General features: G+C 37.9%; 2 protein-coding genes and 1 pseudogene across 2 annotated transcripts in view; 2 read left to right on the top strand and 1 right to left on the bottom strand.

Annotated features, from left to right (window-relative positions):
* EPYC (epiphycan) overlaps positions 1-683 on the top strand; it is a 42,770-nt gene extending 42,087 nt beyond the window's left edge. The window contains exon 7 of the mRNA XM_032171678.2: positions 39-683. Coding sequence (XP_032027569.1) covers positions 39-209 — 171 coding nt within the window. The 3' untranslated portion in view covers positions 210-683. The remainder of the gene's footprint in view (positions 1-38) is intronic.
* A 9,114-nt stretch (positions 684-9,797) lies between these two features.
* Positions 9,798-11,693, top strand: CCER1 (coiled-coil glutamate rich protein 1). The gene is made up of 2 exons (XM_058425625.1): positions 9,798-9,957; positions 10,092-11,693. The coding sequence occupies exon 2, from the start codon at positions 10,339-10,341 to the stop codon at positions 11,539-11,541; it is 1,203 nt and encodes a 400-aa protein (XP_058281608.1). The 5' UTR covers positions 9,798-9,957; positions 10,092-10,338; the 3' UTR covers positions 11,542-11,693.
* A 4,194-nt stretch (positions 11,694-15,887) lies between these two features.
* On the bottom strand, positions 15,888-25,092 carry LOC131380849 (putative uncharacterized protein encoded by LINC00615; annotated as a pseudogene).
* Positions 25,093-27,389: the final 2,297 nt, after the last annotated feature.

Raw genomic sequence — 27,389 nt, 5'->3', positions numbered from 1 at the left:
TGTTATATCTTGTCATAATTTATTTTCATCTTTTTTAGAATAACAACATTCTGGAGATGCATGAAGATACGTTCTGCAATGTTAAAAATTTGACTTATATTCGTAAGGCACTAGAGGACATTCGATTGGATGGAAACCCTATTAATCTCAGCAAAACTCCTCAAGCATACACGTGTCTACCTCGTCTGCCTGTTGGGAGCCTTGTCTAATTTCAGATAATGGTTAGCATTATGATGGCTACTATAAATAAACCATTCTTACTGCTCTCTTCCAAAACAAAACTCAGCATGATACTTTGAGATTGTGTTCTGAGAGATAATATTACTACATAAAATACAATTAAAAATGTTATAATGAAAATGTAGTAATTTAAGAAAACACCAGATGAGTTAGGAATAAACCTATAACATTTACAAAAAGAACAAAACTAAGTGATAGAAAATATTTCACATATGTTCTTATAGATCATGTATCACTTGCAAGTTTTAGGAGTTCATATACTATGTAATTTCAAATTAAGTACATAATAAAGTAAAATTTTGAAATGAACACTTTAGGTATTTTTGCCAAGATTTAGATATTTTTAATTAAACTTTTCTCTTCCTTTTTTTTCCACTAATGCATGTTTATTCCCCTAATCCATTAAAGAGCATGAAGAAAAGAATAAAAGTATTTGAAAATTATAATGGCCTTGTGAAGTATTCATTATAATCACACCATGCAAATAATCATATCCAACAATAATACACATAACCTCCAGTTTTTGAATGATAACTTTTTATCATCTTAAAGAGCTGACAACTCATTTTAGATCTTTGATAAACTGGTTAGTTATGTAGTGTATTTCTATGCCTGTAAGGAAAATAAAATATAGAAAATTGAAAATATAGAAGATGATATGATAATCATATTAGGGAAGAAGTAATACTTTCTTAGGAGAGTTCATCTTTCTAAAATGTATAATCATAATACAGGCACATACATGGTTCAAAACTGAAAGACAATAAAAGAGTATCCAATGAAAGGTAAGTTTCCTTCTAGCTGCAACACCTCCAGGTCTACTCCCCGGAAATAATGTTTTCCTGCATGATTTCATAAAGATTTCCACAAGAAACAAAAACTTGCATATAAGTAACTTTTTCTTTTTTACATAAATACATATGTGCACATGCTACATGTGCATTTCACCAGAATGTGTGTATTTATACATAAAATATGCATTTTGAAGTTCAGAAGATAAACACTATTCTGAACTTTGCTTGTTTAATTTAAAATTATTGCTGGATGATTATTCCATATCAGCACATATAGCTGTACTGATTCTGAAAACCACATATCAGTCCATCACATGGATGTACATTTTTTTCATTTACACCAAACTTCAAAGAATACCCTTGCTGGAACATGAATGAGTTTGTATACATGTGAGAGTACATGTATTGATAAAATCATGAAAGTAGAATTCTGGGTTAAAGATTATTATTTTAAATTTTAATAAATATTACTAAATTGCCCTTCAAAGACAGTGCAACCACTTACACTTTCACCAACAGTGTGGGAAAGTACATAATTCTCTAGAACTTAACTAAGATGGTTTAGTATCAAATCTTTTCATCACTTCATAGTCTATTTCTGAATTAACATATTAAAAAATGAGACAATTAATTGTTTTGTAGTGTATTAACAGAGCTTTGCAACCATTTGTCTAATTTTAACCCAGATAACCTCCATATGATCTTTAAAAAGGCCAACTGGTTTGGTGCTTTAATTACATCTGCATTTTTTTTTTTTTGAGACGGACTCTCGCTCTGTGGCCAGGCTGGAGTGCAGTAGCGTGATTTCGGCTCACTGCAACTTCTGCCTCCTGGGTTCAGGCGATTCTCCTGCCTCCGCCTCTCAAGTAGCTGGGACTACAAGTGCATGCCACCACACTCAGCTATCTTTTTGTATTTTTAGTAGAAACGAGTTTCACTGTGTTGGCCAGGATGGTCTCAATCTCCTGAAGTCATGATCTGCACGACTTGGCCTCCCAAAGTGTTGGGATTAAAGGCATAAGCCACTGCGCCTGGACCTGTAATTGTTTTTTAACAGTACCTAGAAGAATGTTTGAATAACCGGAAGGCAGGAATCTCAGAGAGCTATCTTTAAAATTCTACCCAACACAATCTCCAAATCCTAGTAGTATAAGCAAGTGGTGATTCACCATAGATAATGACCTTCTTTCTCTACTCCTAAATCCTCCTAGAAACACATAAAAAATAGCGATGATAGCAGTGGGAATAATAAGGAAACAGTAACATTTAATGAAAGTCTTTTATTATTGTTTCTCTGGGATGGAATAGTTATCCTTTGATGATGTCTCTATGTGGACAAAGAAATATACAATGTCACTGACTTTTCAATTTCTGCTGTGCCAATGAGGTAGACAAGTGGATGACTTGGTTTTGATTCTCTTGTTATAGTTTAAGAAAAAGAATTGCAATGATTCTTTGAAAAATTAAGTTATTTTAAACATGTAGACATATTTTTAGCCAAAACTATCTTCTAATGTTACTTTTGCTTGCATTTGTGGTAAATATAAATGAAAGTAATAAGGGAGAAAGAAAAATCATTTGCTATATCTTATTGTGTATGCATTTTAATGAGGTTCAATGATTAACACTGTCAATGGACAAACTTGCAGCTCCCAGAGTGTCCATACGGCCACAGGACAACTTTGCACAACTCTTATTAAAACAGAAATAAGAGCTACACAACATCACTGCTATAAAATAGAAGAAGCCATATAACAGTGTACTTTAGAGGATAGTGTCAGAAAATCATTTTTAGGCCTGGCGTTTAACTTTGTTTTTTTTTTTTTTTGATGTCTAATTTTTATTAGAGAAAGATGTTCAAGTAAAATTTATATTAAATTCCTAGTTGTTACACAGATTAAATATGTGATTTAATCATGCTTAACATTAGAGCAAATTTAATTGGCAAACACATTTTTCATTAAAGAAAAATATTACAAAACTTCGTTTTACTGTACTAAATAGAAGAATGCTTGGTCTCTCATAAAAACTACAGAATAAAATTTATTTCTAATCAATGGAAATAAAAAAAGTTTTAATATATTCTATAAATGAAACCTCAATGTCTCTAGTGTCTGAGTCACAAACCACCAAGCTAAAAGAGACATTTATAACTTTGAAGCATATTAAATGTTGTTTTAAAGTTAATTCATGTATACACACATTGTTATAATAGCAACCAACTATTGGATACAAACTATGTGCCAGGCATCTACGAAGGTGTTCAGCATGTATTAATTCACAATATCCTAGAAGCTGGAGATAATCACTATTCCAAGTCACAAATCAGAGAAGAGAGCTTAAATAACTTGGCCTGGATCCACAGCCGACTCCTAAATCCTGTGCTATTTGACTCCATTGTTGCACTTAAAGTACCACAGACATGCCTTTTTCCAGTTTTATAAAATAAGAAAATGGTGTACAGGCTGGACAAAGATGCAAAGATCAGTGCCAGCTTTTTGTATGCAACAGTGACTTCCCACTGGTCTAGTGCCTTATTTCAAGCACCATGGAGGGACCACTTCCCGAGGTCAGAGTAGTCCTCCAGATAACTGGCCTCTGGAAAATCAGCAAAAAGACGGACTGAGATACTTAGTGCCATCAGGGTAAGAGAAGACTCCCAGCAGACAGTACTGACTTATTCATTAGGTACAGTCGGCACAGTGCCCACAGCTTGCAAGAGTCTTCGGATCGTACGAAAATATTTAGTTTCTTTTAAAATAAAGAGAACGTGGTAATATAATATATGTGCAATAATCAGTCAAACCTGGATTATATTCTTTTCTGTAGCGACAAGCCATAAAATAGAGTTTAATTAATTTTTTATGAAGAAAGGGGTCCACGGAAGTCTTAATGAGGTCCTGCCTACAAGAACATTATTGATAACAGATTCCCCCCACAAATGGCATAGAATAACTTTCTGTCGTCACAGCCTACTTAGCATACAATTATTACAGAATCTGGGGGAAGAAGAGACTTTAGCAAGAAATAAAGTGAAATAAAATAAAATAAATAAAATACTGGGACAAAAAGGGCAAATGTTATGGTGCTAACCGACATTCTCACAGGCATTATGACAGCCTACTGACAAGGTCGCTTTGCAGATGTAGTTTGACATGAACTCTAGAAGGACAAAGTGTTTATATAACTCTTAAAATGTGATGATAATATTTTAGTGATCCTGCTAAATGTATCATATTTAAGTGGCCATTTCAAATACCTCAGTCTTATTTGAAAACTCTAAATTTAAAACTGACTTCTGATTAAAACACAACATATATTTTTAAGCATCAAACTGTTTTTTTTTCCTATTCAGTTGTTATATATGTTTATTTTTCTCTAAATATTACAGGTTATTTGCCAAGAAAAAAATGAATACTGCATCCTACTGCCCCAGAATACATTATACTTTAAAACTACTTACAAGCAAACATGACCAGGCTAACAATTCCTATCTACGTATTTCTGAGTGTCCAGGTTTTTCAGATGTGACAACTACAATATATTGTGTTAATCCTCTGCAAATCTTCAATCGTTATAGGATCAATAATAATTTCAAAAGGTGGTAGCAAATAATATCTACACATAGTACTATGATTTGTAAAACTGGCATTTCCTATTTCTCTGAATCTATAGAAACATTGTCATCACAAAGTTAACTCCCTCTTCAAAATTTGCTTAAAATGACTCGAGGATTCATAAATGGACAAAAACCACAATGGTGTTCCCTGATGCACAATACACCTCAAAAATCTGCAAACTAACACCAAAACTTCCCAAATTATTAAGAGAAAGCAATATGTACCTTTGAATCTTTTTATCTCACCTTTGAAAAGCCAGAAAGGCTTAATACTTTGTACTTAGCCTTTGTGACCACAAGATGGCGTTGACCCTTTGGTTTTAAAATCCTGTTGCGTGGATGTCTGCAGTAGGAAAAGGCAAGCCTGACAGAACATATATTTTTAAGCATCGAATTGCTTTTTTTTCTATTTAATAGCTATATATGTTTATTTTTCTCTAAATATTACAGGTTATTTGTCAAGAAAAAAATGAGCACTGCATCCTACTGCCCCAGAATACATTATACTTTAAAACTACTTATAAGCAAGCATGCATTCTTGGTATTGAAAGAATATGAGTCAATTAAAAATGTGTCCTTACATTGGTCAACAATGTACAACATGAATATAAATATCACATAGTACTGTATTAGTGACATAAATGGATCTAAAAAAATCTGTTGAATTTAATTTATCTGACTGGATCGGGCATATCCAACTTCTCTCTGAAGAATTTTATTTACAAGTTTAATTGGCAGAGGTTTGCTTTTTCAAAGCCAATTGAAAAATGCTAAAGTATAATAAAAACACCCAATTCTACACACAAGAATAAAAGGTGATTAATATTGCAACCTGGAATTGTTTAAAAATGGAATTCATGATAAAACACAAAAATGAGTTGTTTACTTCTCTGTTTTGTATAAGAACTGTTGCTGACTGTATTTTGAATGAGCTACTACTGCCATCAAGTGTTAGAATTCTTCTTTACAAGTCACAAAAATGCACAAAAACCAACACCAAAATTGCAATATGTTTTCAACTTAAAAACATAATGCTCTGCACAGCATAAAACATAGCAGAGCCTACTCCATCATACGGCACTTATTACAATTTCAAAAAGGCCAACGGTGTCATTAAAATCTTCCAAATAAAGTAGTAACAAGAGAGTATGAACGACATATTTGAGTCAATTTACTTTATATATGTGGGAAACAGATGGTAAGATTGTCTGCCTCCTGGTCTCCTGTTCACACCTTTGTGTAATACCCACTCCCCCAACCCCTCCACATTGCGTGTCCACGGGGACCTGGGCCTTGCTTCTAACCCACAGACTATGGCAAAGGTGATGGAAAGCCCAGGATTATGTTAAGGCAAGAATGTCAAGGCCAGGATTATGATAAACAGCCACAGACTTTCACACACACACACATGTGTATATGTCTGTATTTACGTCTGTAACTTTCCATCTTGCTAGGAGAAACTATGGAGATTCTCTTTGCCAATTTGATGATGTGAGCAGCCCCGTTGAGGAAGCCCACAGTTCTTGCTGTGGGCAGTGTCTAAGAACTGCCTTTAGCCCCTAGGACTAGTGGGTAGCCTCAAGTCCTAAAGCTGGCCTCCAGCCAACAGAAAGCTAAAAGGCAGGGCCATCAGTCTTAGAGCCACAGGGAATAAATTCTGCCAATGCCATAAGTGATCTTAGGAGTGAATTTTTCTGAATTGAGCACATCAATGAGAACTCAAACTATTCAAAATCTTAATTACAGCCTGTAGTAGTCTGTTCTTACGCTGCTAATAAAGACATACCCGAAACTGCATAATTTATAAAGGAAAAGAGGTTTAATGGACTCACAGTTCTACTTGGCTGGGGAGGCCTCATACTCATGGCAGAAGGTAAAGGAGGAACAAAATCACCTCTTAGAAGGCGGCAGGCAAGAGAGAATGTGAAGCAAGCAAAAGGTGTTTCCTCTTAGAAAACCATCAGATCTCGTGAGACTTATTCACTACCACAAGAACAGTATGGGGAAACCACCCCCATGATTCAATTATCTCCCACCAGCTCCTTCCCACAACATGCGGAAATTATGAGAGCTACAATTCAAGAGGAGATTTGGGTAGGGACACAGCCAAACCATATCACAGCCTGTTGAGCCCCTGGACAGAGGGCCCATTAAGATATTCCTGGAACCCTGACTCCCGAAAACCTTGAGATAATAAATGTATATTGTTTTAAGTAACCAAGGTTGTGAGCATTTGTTATACAGCAACAGAAAGCTAATACAATATTCAACAACCGGATGAATGTGTTATATTTCAATATTGAATCAGAATATTTCATGGTATTGAAAGAATATGAGTCAATTAAAAATGTGTCCTTACATTGGTCAACAAGTACAAAGTTACAGGTAGGGAGAAGGAGTAAGTTTTGGTGTTCTAATGGACATCAAGGTGACTACAACGAACACTAATGTATTGTGTATTTCAAAATAGCTACAAGAGAGGATTTTAAATTCTCACAATTAAATGACAAATACTTGAAGTAATATACTACTTAGCCTAATTTGATCATTCCATAAAGTATATATGTATGGAAACATCACATGGTGCTATATATATATATATATATATATATATATATATAAAATCATTTGTCACTAAAAAAAGAACTATAAAGTGTGTTTTTAAAAATTAATTAAATGTCTGTCTTTTTGTTTAACATGCTTTAGTGGCAAATTTTCTTGGACGATTTACCAGTACATTCAAAACTTGTATTATAATTCCAATCTCTGTAAAACTAAAATCATAATCAAAATAATACATTGCTGCTTCTCTTAAGAAAATTTGGGCAAGCCAATAACGTGTCAATGTTGTTTAGTAGGGAGAATAAATATTCTCACCATGCAAAAAGTATATAATGCCAAGATTAACCGTATAAAGGTCACATCAACTGATCAAAAAATGATGTCCTTCATTACCTGTAAAATGAGTTAACCATCTCTTTTAAAACAAAAAGAGCCGGGCGCGGTGGCTCACGCTTGTAATCCCAGCACTTTGGGAGGCCGAGGCGGGCGGATCACGAGGTCAGGAGATCGAGACCACGGTGAAACCCCGTCTCTACTAAAAATACAAAAAAAAATTAGCCGGGCGTGGTGGCGGGCGCCTGTAGTCCCAGCTACTCGGAGAGGCTGAGGCAGGAGAATGGCGTGAACCCGGGAGGCAGAGCTTGCAGTGAGCTGAGATTGCGCCACTGCACTCCAGCCTGGGAGACAGAGCGAGACTCCGTCTCAAAAAAAAAAAAACAAAACAAAAAAAAACAAAAAGAAACTGATTGGAATTCCAATACAGCAACATGGTCCATCTGTAATGCTCTCAATTAAAACCCATTTTTGCATAACACACATGTACTTAGAAAAAATAAATCTGGGCTCTCACCATTCCATTTTGAGTAAGCAGAGCAGGGTCAGAACAGCTGCCAAAGGTGAGTCCATATCTAGAAAGGGATATTGCAGGCTAAACATGTCAGCATTCTGTACTTTGAGTCGAGCAGGCATGTCCTCAGCAAACCACAGAGGAAATGAAATTAAATGAAGCCTGTGGATTCTACAGGTCTCAGGGCAAATGTTGGAGTCCTGATCCAAGATCCCCTATAATGTTCTCAATTTTCAGCCAGGAATGCATAAATGACCTTTGCCAGCTTCAGGGCTTTCACACATTTTGCTTTTCTGGCATTTAATGGAGCCTTATATAAACTAAAGTTCCCAGCAGGCAGTTTTCCATTTTGTGCAATTCCACTCAGCACAGAAAAGTAATAAAGGGATATACACTGAGACGGTTTTCTCCAGGACCAAGTATGGTAGCACTTTCCTTGACGTTTTACAAAGAAGGACAAGAAAAGGACAGAAGCCAGGGTGGGGATGCCTATTTTTGCATCAAGCGCAAGTGCCTTTACATGTACTATATCACCTCTTTTAGAAGTCATGAAGTATTTAAATATAAGGATGATAGTTAACAGCTTACTGAGTACTTACAGGGTACCTGCACTAAGTACTTTAAGAAATCACAGTAAATCCTCACTTAGCATCGTAGGTTGTTGGAAACTGCTACTTTTAAATGAGAAGATATATAATGAAACGTGGTTTTGTTATTGTTGTTGCTTTGCCTCAGCAACGTTATAAGGAAATGACATTGAGCAAGACGTTCATATTAGAGGACCTACTATACGCATTTAATTATTTACACAACTGTATGGAAAATGTAGTATAGTCATGGGATGGGTAAGGAAATTGAGGCTTACAGAGATTAATAATTGGTGAGTTGAAGTTGAATCCCATTTATTTAAATTAAAACCCATATGCTTAACCACAATGCTTTAAAGGCTTCCTGTGTATATGCTGTATGGTCAGTGAAAGGACAAAAGGAAGGACAATCAGAATATTCCTCTTTCCAAGGACAACCCTGTGGTATTCATCCTGGTAATAATAATATTTGTTTAATTGAGGTACACACGTATGGTATATTACCAATAGCAAAGTACCTTCCCAAATGTATGTCATTTAGTTATCACAAGGGTCCTACTGGTGGTTTGGTAGAACATATAGCAATGTCATTAAGAACCTAACTTTTGGGTCAAACAGGTTTAGGCCTAAATCGTAGCCCAGAAATTTATTAGCCCCACGACCACGGGGAAATTAACCTCTCAGTTCCCTCATCTGTGATAGGTTACGCCTCTCAGGGTAGATGACAGGATTATTTGTCAGTGAGCACATGCAATAATAAATGTTTATGGTCTTGTTTTATGTATTATGAATCCCAATTCTCAGGAGTAAGAAGAGTTGGCACCGGTCAGAAGGTAAGAGGTTGGGCCAAGTTGTCTTTCTCCAGTAATTTTCCATTATCCCTTCGGCCCTCCAAAGGTGTAGAATGTGGGGTTTTCAAAACTCAAGTTCTCCCGCCCCCACCGGGTTCAGATGAAGGCCCATCTTCTAAACCCCCGCCTCAAGGTGATAAAAAGCTTTCGGATAAACTGCCTCCAGACTTGCTTGAATTGAGCAGCAGAAACCCAATCTGGGTCCCTCTTCACCTCCCCCAAACGCTGCGTCACAAGCCCCCTGCGAATGTTCACCTGAAGCCTGGTTCTAGACAGAGCCCGGCCTTGCACACAGGGAGGACGATTTCAACCCCAATTGGCTGTTGCCCTGGGTGCCCAAGAACGCGGTGGGCACGAGGGACACCACAGCCAGTATTTAAGGGCTGCCGCTGCCCTCGCCACCACAGTCCTGCCAGGACGGCGACAGTGAAGCACCTGGGTTGAGAGGGAGCAGCAGGTAACTGCGCAACCCCTGCCTCCCCCGGCCCCAGCCCGTGCCTCAGCAGAGCCGGGTGTTGGGGAGGACCCGGGAGTGGGTCTCACTGCGCGTGTCGCCTGCCAACACCTTCCTCCCCCACCATCCTTACCCAGCCCCAGTCCCACCCAGCACACCTGGGCGAGACAACCCAGGTGCGAAGGACAAGCGATTATTACTGAAGAGCGTGCAAACCAGGAAGAGAGCGGCCTACCGGAGAGGAAAACGTGATCCCAGGGGTAGACACGTGGCTGCGTGGAGAGACAGGTTGACGAGACGAGGCTCTTCTGACCGTCCCATCTGGCAAAACTTGACGACAGCTTCAGGTCGCTACCATCCAGACCTCTCGGAGCTCCCTGAACCATGACTCAGACCCTCGACACAAGGGAAGACCCTCTGAACTTGGACGGCGGCGGCGGCGGCGGCGGCAGCGGAGGCTGTGGCTGGGCACACTCGGCCTCCTTGAGCTCCTGGTCGTCCTGCCATCGAAGGCGCCCGGGTGCTCCAGTGTACAATAGGCCGCACCGCTATAGCCCCAAGACCGAGTATGGGCCACCAAGGAGGCAGCCGAAGCAACAGCACGGCCCGGGCTTTTGGTTCCAACCACCCGTGTGCTCTAACTGGGGGTGCTGGGGAGGGCCCTGGCGCCCACCTCCTCCAAGATTCCGGAATTTCCCCTGCCCGGTGCAAGTGTTTCGGGTGTATGGCCTGCACCCTCTCTGCTTTTGCTGCTGCTCCTGCTGGAGCAGGTCCTGGAACACTGGCTGGGTGAGGCCCCCAGGCAGGAAGAAGCGCTGGGGCCGCAGAGGCCGCGGCCTGCGCCACCACCCTCGTCGCTCTTCCCCGCGGAGCCCGCCAGCGGATGTGAGCACGCTGCCGCAGCCGGTCAAGCTGTGTGAGTGGAGAGAGCCTGGCATGCGAGCGCCGCCCAACACCACCCAATTCATCATGAACCAGATCTACGAGGACATGCGGCAGCAGGAGAAGCTGAAGCGGCAGCAGGAGGCGCTGCGGTCGCAGAAGGCCACGGCGAGCGGCGAGGCCTCCCCGGCCAGATCCTCCGGAAACGACGCGCCCCCTGGCGGCGGCGAGGAAGCCTGGGGACTGCAGGAAACTCTGTATGGCTTTGTGCAGAATCCCTCTCTAGCATTCAGTCCCAACCCAGAGGAAAACCAGTCTCTTGCCCCGCTGCTGGTGGAGGAAGAGGAGGAGAAGAAAAATGATGATGAGGAGGAGTATGACCAGGAGGTGTGTGATGCAAAGGAGGCGAGCGAGGAGGAAGAAGAAGAGGTCGAAGATGAGGAGGAAGAGGTCGAAGAGGCTGAATATGTGGAGGAGGGGGAGGAGGAGGAAGAGGAGGAGCTGGAAGAGGAAGAGGAGGTCCTGGAGGAGAACGAGCAGAGAGGGGAAGAATTTCACTTGCCTCTGGAAATGCCTTTATCAATCTTCGTAGGGGCCGAAGAAAAGAGAGAGAACTTTATAAGCTGCACTTTTTTAAACCCAGAGCAGATAATTCCCAAAGTGCCACAGGAATCCCTGTTCATGGCACAGGACTTTAACTGTTAGACATCAGAAAAGGGATTGAGAAAAGGGATGGAACTGATTTGAGGCTAAACTGGATTATCAATTTATTAAAAACTGATTAAAAAGTGAGTTCCATTAATAAACAGATCTATGTAAACACCTTCTTTGGCCATTATAAAATGTTTAAAATTTGATGCGTATGTGTATGACTGTGGGTGGGTGGTGGGGGAACTTTCAAATATAATTTTACTGGAACTTACTAAAGGCCAAATATTTTATTACTATCATTTGAATATTTTCATTTGGTGTTTTCCCCTCTAGGAAACAGAGTTGCTGTTGTTTTTTTAAATCTGGCGATGCTGAAAAAGCGTTTGTTTTTGAAACAAATTTATACAACTTGGCCACTTAATGAGTTTGGAATCAAGAGATTGTTAAATGTGTAAGAAGCACATTCTAACGCTACTAAATGTTCACCAGTGCTCTTAACATAACTGAAGCCATTTTCAATCCCTGTATTTTTTCAACAATATTTTTCTTCATAGATTTTTCCACCATCAGAGTTCATTTTTGAGGGTTGTATTTTGTTAACCCCATTTGCAGTCTCTTGTGGCATCGCTTATTGATATTCCTTGTTCCACAGTGCTATGGATCTTCCTCAGGAGAACATGAAGTTGCTTCTGTGGAACTGGTTATCAGCCATGGCCTCAACAATCCATAATCCAGTCATGGAGAGGATTCCCCATGGTCAGAAGTCAACTTGCACATCTAGTTAAAGTCCAAGGTAACTGCAAACAATGGAACATAGCTTAGGTTTTGAAGCCTCATTATTGGATATAGTCTTTATCCTAAGTTCTGAGCAGCCATAAAAATAGTTTTCCAGAATGGATTTTTTTTAGATAAAAAGATTATCTACCTTTTGGGGGTGGAATATCTTATTTTGTTTTTGAATTTGTCTTTGTTATAAAGAGTAAAACAAAGATGTGTAAGTGTGAGTCTCTGTGAGCTAGTTTCTGATGTCTAAACAGCAATTACCTATAGAGAATACATCATTCAAAATAATAGCTGACCTTTTTTTTTTTTTTAACTAGCCAGATATTGTGATGCTTGCTTTACTAATCCTGATGGCTAATATGAAATAATCAACCCATGTCAGGGGTTGAAGGGATTGGTCATCCCAGGACACCCACCATTCTAACCACCCACTATCATGTAATGAGGGGGATCTTAGGGTTTCCTGCTCAGCATGATTGGAGCACCATAGTTCTCAACTCCCATGGAGAGCCTCTTGCACAGTTTATTCAGTACAACTTGATGATCCCGTGCCCTTTACAGTGTTAGTATGGCTCTGAATAACCCAGTCTTTAGTTTTAGAGGTATGTGTACACTTGAAGGGAAAATACAATTTTCCAAAATAAATTCATTATTATTAAAATCATTTCAAACTTTATTGGGTGAACACAGTGAGGATGAGGTGCTAGTTAGGCATTTCTTTCAAGAATGGAGCTATTTTGCCAGTTGTCAGAAAAAGAACATTATAAATCATAAAACATGATTATAGGGGCTGGACTTGATAAGCATCGTTGCTGTCTATTCTGAGGTTTTTCTTCTCACGTAGAGATTCTGGCATTTTCATCCTCTAGAGACTGACAGCATTTCTTGATTTGTCTTCATTACTTTGTCTCCACAGTAACTTAGAGGAATTTTATTTTCCGTGAAAATATTAGCCCTCTAAAGATGGTAAATACACTTTACATCTAGAGATCAACTCTGAACTCTGAGTATGATTTTATAAAGTTTTAGAACATCCATATATGAGGAAGACAGTATTTGTAACATATTTAGTTCCATTAAAATAAATGTAAGAGGTGAAATGACCAATTTCCTCCAGCTAACACCAAACCTACAGATCTGGGAAATAAATGATACATCTCCCATAGGTGACCTTGGGTTAAGGGAGTCGATAAGACTAAAAAAAAGTCCTTAAATTATAGTTTTTTTTTTAGCAGCATAATAAAATGATACATGCAGCCATGTTTTGTATTCAATAAGGTTTATGTTAATGTAAAACAACTGAAAATTACTCAATGTTGTCAAATCACTTTGGCCTTGATTATTTATATATTAAAATGGAAATCAGAATGTGGCTATCTTAGCTGTTTCAGTAGCTAAGTAGGATTTTTCTTTATTTAGTTTTAGTTAATTAGTGGAATACAGTCCAATGTCAAGGTCGGCTAATGGAAGAGAAGAAAAGATTTGGATGTGGCATGGGAAGGCCTGGATGTGTGTTCATGCTGCCTAAGTGACCTGTGGTGGTGGCCACTGGCCTTGGGTTTCTGTTTCCTCAGTGTTAGTGATTAGACTTTATCACTTAGGTATATTGTGAAGACAAAATACTCAATATTTAAGAAGAATTGTATTATAACTGCAAAATGCTGTTGATCAATGTTAAACTACATTTTACAAAGTCATCTCACATAATTTCTGAACATTAGTTCAGTCTAAATTTATTAGCAAGGCCCAGAAAATCTCATAGCAATTCTATTGGGCTGACATATCAGATATTTCAGTTGTTATTAATGCCACAGAACTAAGTATGAACCAGCTTGTCCTTCAAATGTAGTTTTGGCTTCTGGTAAAATAGTGTGTAAATGGACACTTCACATGGTCTACTGCCATGATATTTAAAGTGTGTTCTATGAACCAACAGCACTGACACCCAGGTGTTAGATCCATTGCAGAAGCCTCATGGGAATTTAATGATTAAGACTGTGGTTTATGCATTCAAAACTATCATTTTTTTACTTGTGTGACCTCAGTGTTGTTACTGAAATTTTGACATCTCATTTTCCTCATCTATAGTACCTACCTCATGGATGAAATGAGATTGTAAAGACTAAGTGAGATAATAGTTACCAAGCACTCCAAACAGTGGCATTCAATACTTCCTAGTATTCAGTAAATACACAAATGAGGTCATAGACATATTATGTGGTGTCTAAAAGTTACTTGTTAGTGATGCAAGCAACTATAAGTGTAAAATCTCCCAAAATAACAAAATGATTCATTAACTCTGTCTTATTTCCCCTAGTATAACTCTAATCAGATACATTACCTTTGAGCTGCAGATACCATTATGCAGACTATATGAGAACCAGTTAAATCTCTAGAGTTGAACTCTTTCCCAAAATAATATTCTCTGTCCTTTATCTCCCCTCTGTCCTTGTCCTTGCCCCAGGTCAATGATGTTTCCTTTTATGGTTGACACTAATGCTCTAATGGTTGGTGCTAAGAATTACCTGTCCTTTTCCATAGCAGTAATGGATAGTTGAATGCATATTTTCAAAATCAAAATCAATGCAACTGTAATACTTGAAAAAAATTTGTTTGTAGTGGATTAATAGTTTATATAAGTGATGTGATGACGATCTAACACAGGAATATTTTATGTGTATATATATCAATATACACATTTGGTGGGAAAAAATGCCTGAGTGGGATAAATTGTTATAAATGTTGCTTTGTTGCTTCTCATCTATAATTAAAGTAAAATCAAAATTTTACTTTAGAAAAATATTCGTAAGAATTTATAGGTAACTTTATAGGTGTATAAGATAACTGGATATCATTCCTAATATTACCACTTTATTGAAGGTTCTGTTTTATGCTGCACTTAAAGTTAAGCTCATTGTAGATTAAGATACAGATACAGATATATGAAAACGCCAAACTATATTTAATGCCTGTTGTAAGTCACTTATGTAGAACGGTTAAACTATCAAAATGTAGATGTTAGATTTCAAAACACATTTGAGTACATGCAAGGTGGTTAACATACATTATCACATTTAAACATACAGCTATCCTATGAACTAATGCTTTATCTCTCTTTTTATAGATAAAGTACCTGAAAATCAAAGGAAATTGTTTCAGGACCCAAGTCCTCTATTTTAGTTAAAAGCTGTAGGTACACTGTGTTACTTGAACTTGCTGTTGTTTTATTTCAAACAACCTATCTAGAAAAAAACTTCCTTTAATAAATTTTGACCTGAGTCCAAGGAGGGTAGGCACCTAGAGAGGAGATACTTAAATCCCTGTTTCAATTATAATTCTTATGCTAGCACACACAAATGTCAAGAATGTGATACGCAAGGTATAATTCACCATTGCCAGGCCACTGGGCTGGAATCAGTCATCCTAGAGTCTAAGTGCTTTTTGTGGTCAGGAGGAATTAGAAGAGAGTTATTTGGAGGATCAAGACACTGAAGAATATACTGCTTGAAAGGTGCTTGTATTGCTTGGAGCCCAGAGAGTGGAACCAACAAACAATAAAAGGCGGTGTGGAGTAACACGCTGTTTTAATGAACGCCTGGGTTCAGGCGGGCTGAGGCCTAAGATGGTGTCAGCCCCAAGTGAGGACAGGACAGGGGTTTTACAGTCCTCGGTAAACAGGAAGTGTCCCAGTCTGACGTGAGTGCTGCGTAGTACCCGGATGGCCTCTTTCAGTATCTTCAGGGGTACATGTTTTCCGGCAAGCGTAGGTGTTTTCTGGCCAGGGTAGATGTCTTCCAGGCAGCTCTCTTACTGCTTTTGCTGTCTTGCTGATGCACGCTGCTGGTGCAAGTGGTCTTGCGTCTTGGGACTGGGCCTCAGAAGGGGGGAGTTATTCATTCCCTTAAGCTTTCAGGCCCCGGGGAGAATCTTTTACTGCTCTACCTATATATTGCTGCATGGTAATATGATCTAGTAGTTCTACTACAAGGGGCAGGTGGGAGGCAGGGAGGGAGTGTTTGAGACAAATGTGTTCCTGGAACAAACTACATTTAAATACTTCTCTGGCATTGCCTCAAATCAAGTATACTTTCATTTCAAGATAAATCCAGTCAAGATGGGTATAACAAGTGCAGAATTTAACTTTTAGATGTCAACCATTTTAGAAATCCGCTTACATATAAATACTTGTATAAATAGAGGTACATAGCAGAGTTTCTCTAACAGAAAAATCCTATATTCAGAAGGATTCCCAAGGGGAGTGACTGACAATTGCCCTCCTTGAATAATGGGCAGCTATAGGATACTACATAATAGAGCTAAAATATTCTCTGTAACTATGAACACTAGGTCCTAATGCCCTACAACTTTGAGCCCCTAGTGACTTTTGACAGCTTGCTAGGGTCATTTCTCCACTGCAGATGCTATAGTACCCTAGTGGGTCTACCTTAGTATAACAAAATTATTTCCAACATGTAGACCATGCATGCATTTCTAACTCATTTCCAACTACTAGAGTATCTATAATTATCTCAATTATTGTAAAATTAAACATACAAACAATGGCTTTAAATAAAAAACTTATAGACTTTGTATGTTGAAAGGTCATCAGCTCAAATCTTTTATTCCTCCCTTCTTTTTATACAGAAAATATATTAACGTTTTCTATATGAAGATCACATGCAGAACTGTTTTTTACAATTTAAAATACATGGTCCTATTTCCCGCAATAAGAAGTTCTAGTTTTAATTTTAAAAAAAAAATTGTCCTGCCCAGCGCAATGGCTCATGCCTGTAATCCCAGCACTTTGAGATTGTATGAGCCCAGGAGTTCGAGACCAGCGGGGGCAACATGGAGAAACCCCATCCCTATCAAAAAAAAGTAATGTTTGTTATCTGAGGTATGGTGGCCCATGGCTGTGGTCTCAGCTACTCGGAAGGCTGAGGTGGAAGGATGGCTTGAGCCCAGGAGATGGTGGAAGTTGCAGTGAGCAGAGATGAAGCCACTGCACTCCACCCTGGGTGACAGAGCAAGACGCTTACCTTGAAAAAAAAAAAAAAGGAAGGCTTTTGCTTTTGACCACCAATTCCACCAACTGGTCCTAGTTTTGCACTATAGGAAAATAAACAAAGGTATTATATTTCAAACACAAAAAGGACTTGGCTGTATTTGGACTATCTTTTGAAGAAGCTCCCCTACTTATTTACGCCATTGTTCATGTTACATAGGTTTTGACTTACCTTCTTTCTAGGCTGCTTGCTTCATTCTAAATCTTTTTCTTTTTCTATTTTGGATGTTGCTTTTAGAATGGTTATTCTCAACTTAAGACACTAATCACATACTATCCATGCACTCTTCTCATGAGCTGGACACTCTTTCTATTCAGCTATTAAGCTTGTGCTGCCTAAATTCAATACTGTGATTTCAATAAATAAATGCAATGCAATATTTAGTGAAGCATAGACAGTACCAAGAGTTGTAATAAAATTTTAATGATTACTGCATGTTCTCTTACATTTTGATTTCTTTCAAATTCTATTGGTGATATTTTATTATCCCGGGAAGGTTATTTTGAGTAAACTTTTAACACCTAAGACTAGAAATCCACATTTCTCTTTAAAAATTTAGATTTGACATTAACTGGCATTTTTAGCTGTTATTTAAGCTATTAATATTGGCATCTTCTGATGGTTTCAGAGGGCATTTGAAATTTTTATAATGATTGATAGTTCTGTTATCATGCATTATTTGTGTATCCTCTCCTATGAATATATTTAGATTTTTAGCATGTCACTTTTAGTCCTAGTAATTTAAGACTCTTAACTGGTGTTAATGTATCATTTATCACAAAAATTTCTATTAGACTGCACATTTCATATGACATTTATCATTAAATAGTATCACCAAAAGCAGAATTTTAATGCTGCCATATATAATTACAGTTCTCATTTTTTATTAATTTTTATTGATTGCAGAATTTCCTTGAACTGGGAGATTATAATATAGGATGGCAAGCTGAGGTCAAAACTAAGTGGCTCTATATGTTCCCCTGGCAGCCCCCAGTGGATTTTTCCAAAATCAATGTTCATCTTTTTTTAAAAAAGAATAATGAGTATTTAATGTTTTCCCTTAGTCTTAAAAAATTTTGTGAATTCTACATTATTTCCTGAACAAATATTTAAATACAAAACAAATTTAATAAAATAGCTTACTTTTCTCTCCACTGTCTATATTGCCTTCTTACGTAGAACTTACGCTCTACAACTATTAATATATAGGTGCCACCTGGTGGCAAAGGCAAAACATTTAAAGGTAAGCTAATGATGAGCTGTTGTACTATATTCACAGATGCATTTTTTAGAACACATAATACATTAATACAAATGCAAAAAGAGTACTGTAATGGTATTGTGACAAAGCACCGTATTAAGATAGATCCTTAAAGTATTTATTTGAATATGCTGCTATATGGCTTGGTGTTTAAAAGTTAGTATCTTTTTGACCTATAAGGCTAAGCCATAAACATAAACTACCAAAGTGTGTGAAGGAAAGGGGGAAAACATTGGCCCACAAGAGTGCTTGAGGCCTGTGGATTATTATTTTGATAAAGTTATAATAATTTTATTCCATGAATCATGTTTTATCTGTCTATTCGAATTCCTTTTGACAGTAACACCACTAATTAACATTCACAATCTGCACTGACAGTGTATTTGTTTTCCTTTAAATACTGACAATAAACAAGACAATTATCAAATTTGAAATTGCTAAACTAAATAATGCTTAACACTTTAATCTCGAGAAATAAAAATGAGAGTATGTATCCATTGGCCTGGTAGTGAAAGCAGGACTTGTGATAGTCAATCACCTCCTGGGACTCAAACATGGTGTAATCTGTTAATGCTCATGGCCACTAATTAGAGTACATCTTGTTAGGGAAAGAAACAAACTTGCTTGCTTGTTGGTCTGGCACCCAGAAGATAATTAATATTTTTATTGCTGCCTGATTCCCAGCTCTTTCCAGCTGCTGTCTAGGTCTAGTGGGAGCACAAATCAATGCTACGAGTGGGCTCTGCCTTAGCCTGAGAGAGAGTTTCTGCATTTACAACTGCCTTAGTGATGCATTCATCAGTTCCTCCACAGTGCTTCTAGAAAGAGGTGCTCTGTACTTCTTGCTTTGTACTTCGTTAACACTTCACTTTATTGGTATTTCCATTATCCTTTCTAAATTCTGGTTAATTACCTGTGGTTCTCTTCTGTCTAGAAAAGGCTATAGGGCAAGGAATTGATCATCTTTCTACTTCCAGTGCACAATCTTGCACATAAGAAGCCCTTAATATGTAATTTCAATATTTTAAAAAAGAATAAAATAAAAATAAATCTATGAAATAATCTATGATTCTTAGGTAGTTCCAACAGAGAAGCATAATGACTTATACATGGGTGTACTAAAACCTACTTCATTAGTAAAGCAGAAGAAGGAGTAAGTAGAGACTCAACCACATCTCTTGTACTCTAAACTGTGTGGTATAATAGCCCTGTCCTCATGCATAGATTTGCACAGGAACTGAACACAAAATTTTTTAATGTAACAAGAAGCTCTTGGTTCCAACTTGCTGGGCCACAGAATCACCATGAGTATAAACCATCTTAAAAATGCTCATGGCAATGTTCCTGTTTCTAAAAGGCACAGGAAAATACATTTTTAGATTATTATAATTTTACAGTTTAGAGTACCTCGTGAAGCTTAACGTAGCCAACACTTACTTTATTCTGTTTCACTTTGCTGAGTGCTTACCTTGTGTAGGACCTGTGCTAAGAACATATGCTTAGTTTAGCAGTGAGAAAGCCAATGCTAAGAGCTCTTGACCAAGTTATCCAGGATCCCACAGCTAATAGGTGACAGAGGTTGGAAACCACATAGTCTGTTTCCTTATATCATTAAGTCCACTCTGAAATGGAGGGGAGTGTGATGAAATCTTAGATTCAGTTCACATTATTCAAGGACATAACTTTGAGTCAATAGCCAAAGCCAAACTTTTGCAGTCATACTGCATATTGTAATGCTGTCCTGGAAAAAGTGCTGAGTCTCAGTAATTGATGTCCAAAAGTTCTGTGATAAATTATTTATGTGATGAGACGTTTTAAAGAGAGTAAAGAAGCAGAGTGCAAAACTGTGCTAGAATATTCACATCATTAAAACGGTTCCCTGGCCCCTTTTCCCTTTCTTCTAAGGTGAAAGTATAAAGTTCACTCTGATTGCAGAATTCTTAATTCTCTAAATTAGGAATCAGCCTTTACTAATGGAAGTAGGTAGAAATGGAAAACTGCTAGCTACTGGCAGGAGAAGAGCCCAAGAGCTGCTATGTGGCAGTCACAATTAGGAAAAAAATAAAATACAGTATAAAAGCAAAGTAATAGCACTATCTAAGGTCAGTTGAAAGAAAATGGATATAATGAAGAATGACAGTTAAAGGGTGAAAAGATTTGCCATGAAAGTATCAGAAATTTCAGGGCAGGCAAAAATCTAAATAGACACTATGGATTAGATTTAGTAAGAAATAAGAACTTGTCTAAGAACACTCTTATAGGTAAGATATTATAACTCCTATTTCACTAAGAGTACCATCAGATTCAGCCAGAAGTAAAGGAAAAGACAGAGTTTAAATGTTGGTATACCTTAAAACATATTCACCTTGTAAACTGAAGATAATTAGTGCTTCTTGAATTTAGCATAGCTAAGGAATGTTACAGGTGGATTGCCAAATAATTTAAATGATTTTAATAAGCAGGGATAAAATATCAAGTTTACTTGTCCAGGTATATAAATTCATCTTAGTTCATCAAAGAATCTTTTCTATCCCATGATCAAATATACTACTGATTTCTAAAATTTTATATCTATATATAGAGAGATATACACACAATATATATATATAGTGTATATATATACACAAAATAAATAATTACATACATATAATTTCATATGACAAAACAGATTCCTTTGGTGTACCGCCAGCTCTTGATTATCTATCAAGATGATTATGGCAGGGATAATCTCAAAAGTGATAGAATAATTCATATTTACCTTTACCTTACAAAGATTAACTATGCCTTCTACAGTAGACTCATTTTTTTGTGAGAGGGTTATAGATTCCATAAACATATACTTAAAGCAGGGGACAGGCCTAATTTGAGGGGCTATTTATTCACTCATTCACCCATTGTGTCTCATGTTCCTTCTAAATGCCACGCATTCTTCTAAATGCTATTGATACATCTAGGAGTTATATTCAAATTGTTTAACCACTGGTTCTATGGGCACCAAGTAATCAGAACAGACACTGCTCAAATAGCACCTCAGGAATAATTGTATATAAAAATATTCACTGTTACCAAGAGGTTTTCCACTTAATGGGGAAGATTGAGTTAACAGGCAGTCACTAGACAGTTTGACAACTGTTCTAATAATTGTAAACACAGCATACATAAAACTTTTTCAAATAATCCCTTAAGTTTTTTCCCTATTAGACTCTTGCCTACTTTATAATCTTGATGCATTAAAATTTATGATCCAAAAGTATCTAATTAACCAAAAATTATCTTCAGAGCATGTGATTTAATTTAAAATTATATTTTGACTTTTTGGAAAGTTGATTTTGAAATTAGTAGCTTGTTTTTATGAAATGAAACAAATTTTTCATGGTTGCTAAAGCATCCATTTCAACTTAAAGATATGTTGCATTCTTTCAAGTTCCCATATCTGCAACGTGGCATGTAAAGATTATAACATGGCTCATATTTTATGTTAAATGTGCTTTCAGAAAATGCAGTGATTCTCTAAGACATTTATCAAAAACATCAGAAATTCAAGTACAGAAAAATAACCCATTTTTACTTGAATGAACCAACTAAATTATTTCCCACTTTACTTGCTCTCATTTGGAGATCTAGTTATAAATTCTCAGAAACTAATAAATGAGTTTAAGGAGAAACATCTTTGTTAATTTCTGAGGCTTAATTCAGATAGAAATTCTTTTACATGTAAGAATCTTAACAATTGTACTAATTAAAACTATTTTTTAATTGTAAAAATTGCCAAAAATATAAGTTTTATACTCATAATCAAATGGATATCTATTTTGTAAAAAATTCTATATTGTAAAATCTCTCTGGATATGGAGAAAGTCATTAAAATCAAGCCCTAATGAATAAACAAAAGCTACATGCAGTTCTGTGTTAGAAAAAACAATAAAATTGTGCACAAGCACACTTTCTAGGTCTACAAGGTAGTCTATTTTTCCTAGGTGGCCCACCACATTTGCTGAAATATGACACAGTTTTGCATAATTTTTTTCCTTAAATACATATGCCATTAGATATTACGCAGCATATGTGGTGCATTGCAGATGTTGCATTAACTCGTGTTAATTTCCCCTAGGTGGCGATCTTTTCAAAGAAGCTGTACAGGCACTTCCATCTAAGAAAATTGAGTTAATATAAATGTATATATACCCCACTCTAGCTATTAATAATACTACCTTCATCTACACAGAAGGGAAAATACAATTTTTTGGTGGGGACACAATATAAATTTAAAGCCTCTTCTCAAAAACCTTAAAAATAATATCGATATTATCTACTTTAAGAACTTAAATACCTGTTGGAGAAAAGATATTTCAAAAACATTAGTTCTGGGATATTGGTTAATTGTGGATGTAGCATGATAAATCACACTCAAATTTTAGTTTCTGGACTCATTGCTTACAGCTTTTTTTCCTAAAACCCCAACACTAGTGTTTAATGAAATAACAATGGGTTTCATCCATCTCTTTAGAGTTATAATTGTTGTTGCTGTTTTTCATGCTGTTCATAGCTGCTCTTTTGTGACAGCTCCTTTAGGTGGGATATCCCACTGGTGAATGAAACAGGTGACTAGGCAAGGCTAAGCCCGCTTACATCTTAGCCCGTTCTGTAATATATTGAAAGGCAGGAGGAGACATTAAAATAGAAAAACAGACTACTTAGATGTAGATAAATGATATGGAGCAGAAAATATTCTAAAATTCAGAAGAAAAAGACCTTTCTTCCTATTCAGACAGTCTCCTTACTTCTATATTTATATAGAACATATAAACCTTCTGAGACACTCACCCATACACACTTGACATTTGTATATATAAACTTAGCCTTCCTCTGCTTTGGAACATCACCTCCTGCTTTTGCTTTGTTTGTTATTTTAAATTTTCCCTTGCTGCACCCTAAGGCTTTAACCATCAAGAGATGTGAGGCTGGCAGTGATGACGCATGACTGCAGCTTCCTTCTCCTAAATGCAGCCACAGAGCAATCAAAGCATCCCATAAGCTTTCAAAAAAAAAAAAAAGGGGGGGGATATAGAATTAAAATAACGATATTTGCTATTTGCAAAGAAACTTTATATTAATTATGTAGTTTGACATTTGCAACTGCCCTGAGCAGTCAAAAAGCAGGAATCATCATCATCTCCATTATACAGATAAACCTGAGAAGAATTAAGGTCTTTCATTAGAGTTAAAAAGTTCGCCACCAGAAACCCAAGACTCAAAGAATTTTCTGATTCCTTTGTAAGTTCACTAATGTTTTGGCTGTAACCAGCTCTTCATAATGAGACTCATACTATGTCTCCACTGCCTTCCCTTGGCTTCGTCCTGCTCACAAATAACATGAGTTTACTCCTGTATTCACTAGAAGAGTGGTTTCAAATTTGAAGTGAAGTGTCTAAATAGCCCCTGGGAAAGGATTTATTGAAGTAACTTATAAGAACCTCTCAACTCTATGTTTGGTACCCTGAGCAGAGGCCATGGACAATAAAATTAAGCACTGGAGTTCCGTATACTTACTAAAATTTTGGCCCAAGTTCCATTTGGATCTTTGACAGACTAACTTTCTGTATCTTGCAAACTTACCCTTGGCCACTTTTCAAAATGTTAAGTTCATCAGCTCCATTATCTCAATGTATGAATCCATCCTCCCATGAAGTCTTGTTGATGTTCCTTTTTCCCAACTCCTCACCATTGCCTTCCTTCTCTACTCTTTCCACTGTGACCTTTGGAAACCTCCAATCAGAACCAGCTGTAAAATTTGTGGAGCCCAGTGCAAAATGTCAATGCAAGGCTCTTTGTACAAAAAGTAGGCCAAAAAAAAAAAAAAAAAAATCACATTCCTCCTGTGATTTATCTCTAAACCAGTTATGTGGCATTTTTGTTCTTTTGTTTTGTTATTTAATCTCATGCCCTTTGGGGCATGGAAATACATGCGAGGCAAGTGCAAACCCTCACAGGTACCTGGGTCCTGCCCACAACTCAAACTGTGGGGCTCATACACCTGACCTTGTCCCTTCCCAGACCCATGCTTAGGCCTCCACTATGGGTAGCAGTGGTCACTGGGCAGGTCAGGGGGAGCAGATAGCTGTGATTCTGTCCTGAGAAGGTGAGGAGGCAAGAAAGCAGTGGAAAGGCAGTATCACAGGTGGGACAAGATTCCAAGCTCTGGCACATCTACTAATATTCCATCAGATTCCATTTACAGAACACAAATTCCAAGATAATCTTGTTAAGAATTTCAAGATATGTCCACAGAGCATTAAGCCCAAAGAGCAGGGTTCCTTTTTTAGAGTGAGGCTCTATTTGAGGGCACTGAGAGCAGTCACAAAATTGTGCCTGCCCCCTCCAAAATAAATGGCTTTCCCCACATTCTCAACCTTTTTACAGATCAGATGTCTGTCTTACTGAAATCTGGTGCTCCTCAGAGGTATTTGGTTCTTTGGAATCTGCCTGAGCATGCATTGCTTATTCTCTCATGCTTATGGGACCTGGAGGAAAGGGAAGCAGGAAGAATTTTCAACTTCACAATGCTGACTCACTTATAAAGGATTACTCTTTCAACCTAATGTCAACGAGGTGCATATCCTGACTGTGGTTCCACTACACTCTACAACTTTTCATCAGTCAGCTTCCTGTATTCTATTCCCTCTTTCACTGATTATTTCTTTGCCTCTAGAGTACAATCTTCTTCTCCCCCTCAAACCTTGCCATCCTCCAGCTATGTTGAAAATCCATGCAACAATCTCTGTCACGGGCGTTTGACCTCAGCCCCATTGCTCTTCAACTCCACTTTAATAATTTTGAGGTTATATCTTGCACCTTGACATAGCCAAGAGGCACTAGAACTAGGAAATCTTACATTTTAACCTCCTGTTCTTTGACAATTTTCCCCTGTTGTGTTCTCTAACCCTTTACTCTTGTAACGACTGACCCAACTTTTTAGGGGAGAGAAAAAGATTATTTGGATGCAATAGAGATAGGATTTTATTTTCTCTCAAAGATTTTAAATCATCACATATCAAATGCCCAATGTCATATGTTTTGTATCTTTGTAGTAGATTTCATGTATGTTTGATAGTATTATCACATTTCCAACAATTTTATATGCATACTACTCACACACACACTTGCACACGCACTTCGATTCTGGAAATTTAAGGTGAAGGAGCACAGGCTTTCTTTCCATTCTCCATCCTGCTAACTCTCCAGATAAGTTCATTACAAATTTTCTTTGAAATTGTTAAGAGTCTCAGACCCTCCAGAACTCATTTTTATTTCACTCTGCCAAATTTTTCTGGCTTCACTGTAATCAGTAATGTATACATTTCACAATCTTACTTGAATTGCTTTCTTAAAAATATACTATCTCTTGTCTTTCAAAATATCTTATCTCTTCTCTTTCCATTGAACCGGCCCAGGAAACCATAAACTTGAAGTCAATAAAAATGACAAAAAATAGTACCAAACATTGCATGTTTCATGTGTTTTAACTTGGTTTTATCTGATTTAATCTTCACAGTGATCTAATGAGGTGAATACAATTATCCCCAATTTACATATAAAAGAATTGTGCATTAACAAATTTCAGTGACTTGTTTGTGTTATTTTTGAAGTTAGGATTTGTGACTCTCAAACTTTAGTATGTGAAAATACCATCTAAGAAATTAAAAGTGATCTAGAAGTGATCATGGCAGACAGGAGGAAGGACTAGATTATAGCTCAGTACAGAGCAGCTTGTGGAAACTCACTTTATGAATTTTGGCTCCAGATTGACTGCGAAAACAAACCAGCAATCCCGAGAGGACCCACAGACCCTCTGAATGAAGCAGACTGCTACTGCAGGACCTGTGAAACACCCCAAATATTGTGAGGGCCTCAACTGCAGAAGTGAGAAAGGGAGACCCTTCTCTCCCAAACACACACTCCCACCGGAGAAGCTGAAGGTCTATTTGCAGGACAAGTTTCTGACTTTACCTGCAGCTGAGTCAATTTAGAGAGCTGAGTGAAATACAGGGGTACAGGAAGCAGCAGAAAGGCCCTGGGAGCTTGCTGCATCCCCTAGCAGGCCATTCCTGCCTGGCACCACAGGGATCCATAGGGAGGGTGACCAGAGGAGCAGGGAGTAAAACTCCACAGAGAGAAAGAATTCTCTAGCTGAAATTTGTAACAATTTGAACAGAGTGAGAAGTCTCCTGGCCAGAACTTGGAGGAGGGCACATATGTGGTGTGCAGACTCCACAGACATGGGAAGAACCAAGCCCTTTTCTTTCCCAGCTGGGAGGCAGGTAGCATCAGGCAAGTTTTCAAGCCCAACTTGCTCTCCGCCTGGAAACAGACTTGGGGCCGTTGCGTGGGGGCACAATGGGAGTGAGACAGGCCCTTTGGTTTGTGTGGGAGCTGGGTGAGGCCTGCAACTGCTGGCTTTTCCCCACTTCCCTGACAACCGGCATGACTCAGCAGAGGCTGCCATAATCCTTCTAGGTACACAACTTCAGTGACCTGGGAATCTCACCCCCTTCCCCAACAGCAGCTGCAGCAAGACCTGCCCAAGGAGAGTCTGAGCTCAGACACACCTAGCCCTGCCCCCACCTGATGGTCCTTCCCTATCCATCTTGGTAGCAGAAGAAAAAGAGCATATAATCTCAGGAGTTATAGGGACCCACCCACTGCTGGTACCTCTGCACACTACTACAGCTGATGCTTTCTGGAAAGCGCCACCCCCTGGCAGGAGGCCAACCAACACAAAAAAAGAGAATTCA

The sequence above is a fragment of the Hylobates moloch genome, unplaced genomic scaffold (genome assembly GCF_009828535.3).
Source record: "Hylobates moloch isolate HMO894 unplaced genomic scaffold, HMol_V3 SCAFFOLD_12, whole genome shotgun sequence".
Lineage (NCBI taxonomy): Eukaryota > Metazoa > Chordata > Mammalia > Primates > Hylobatidae > Hylobates > Hylobates moloch.
This window is presented reverse-complemented; position numbering and strand designations above follow the sequence as displayed.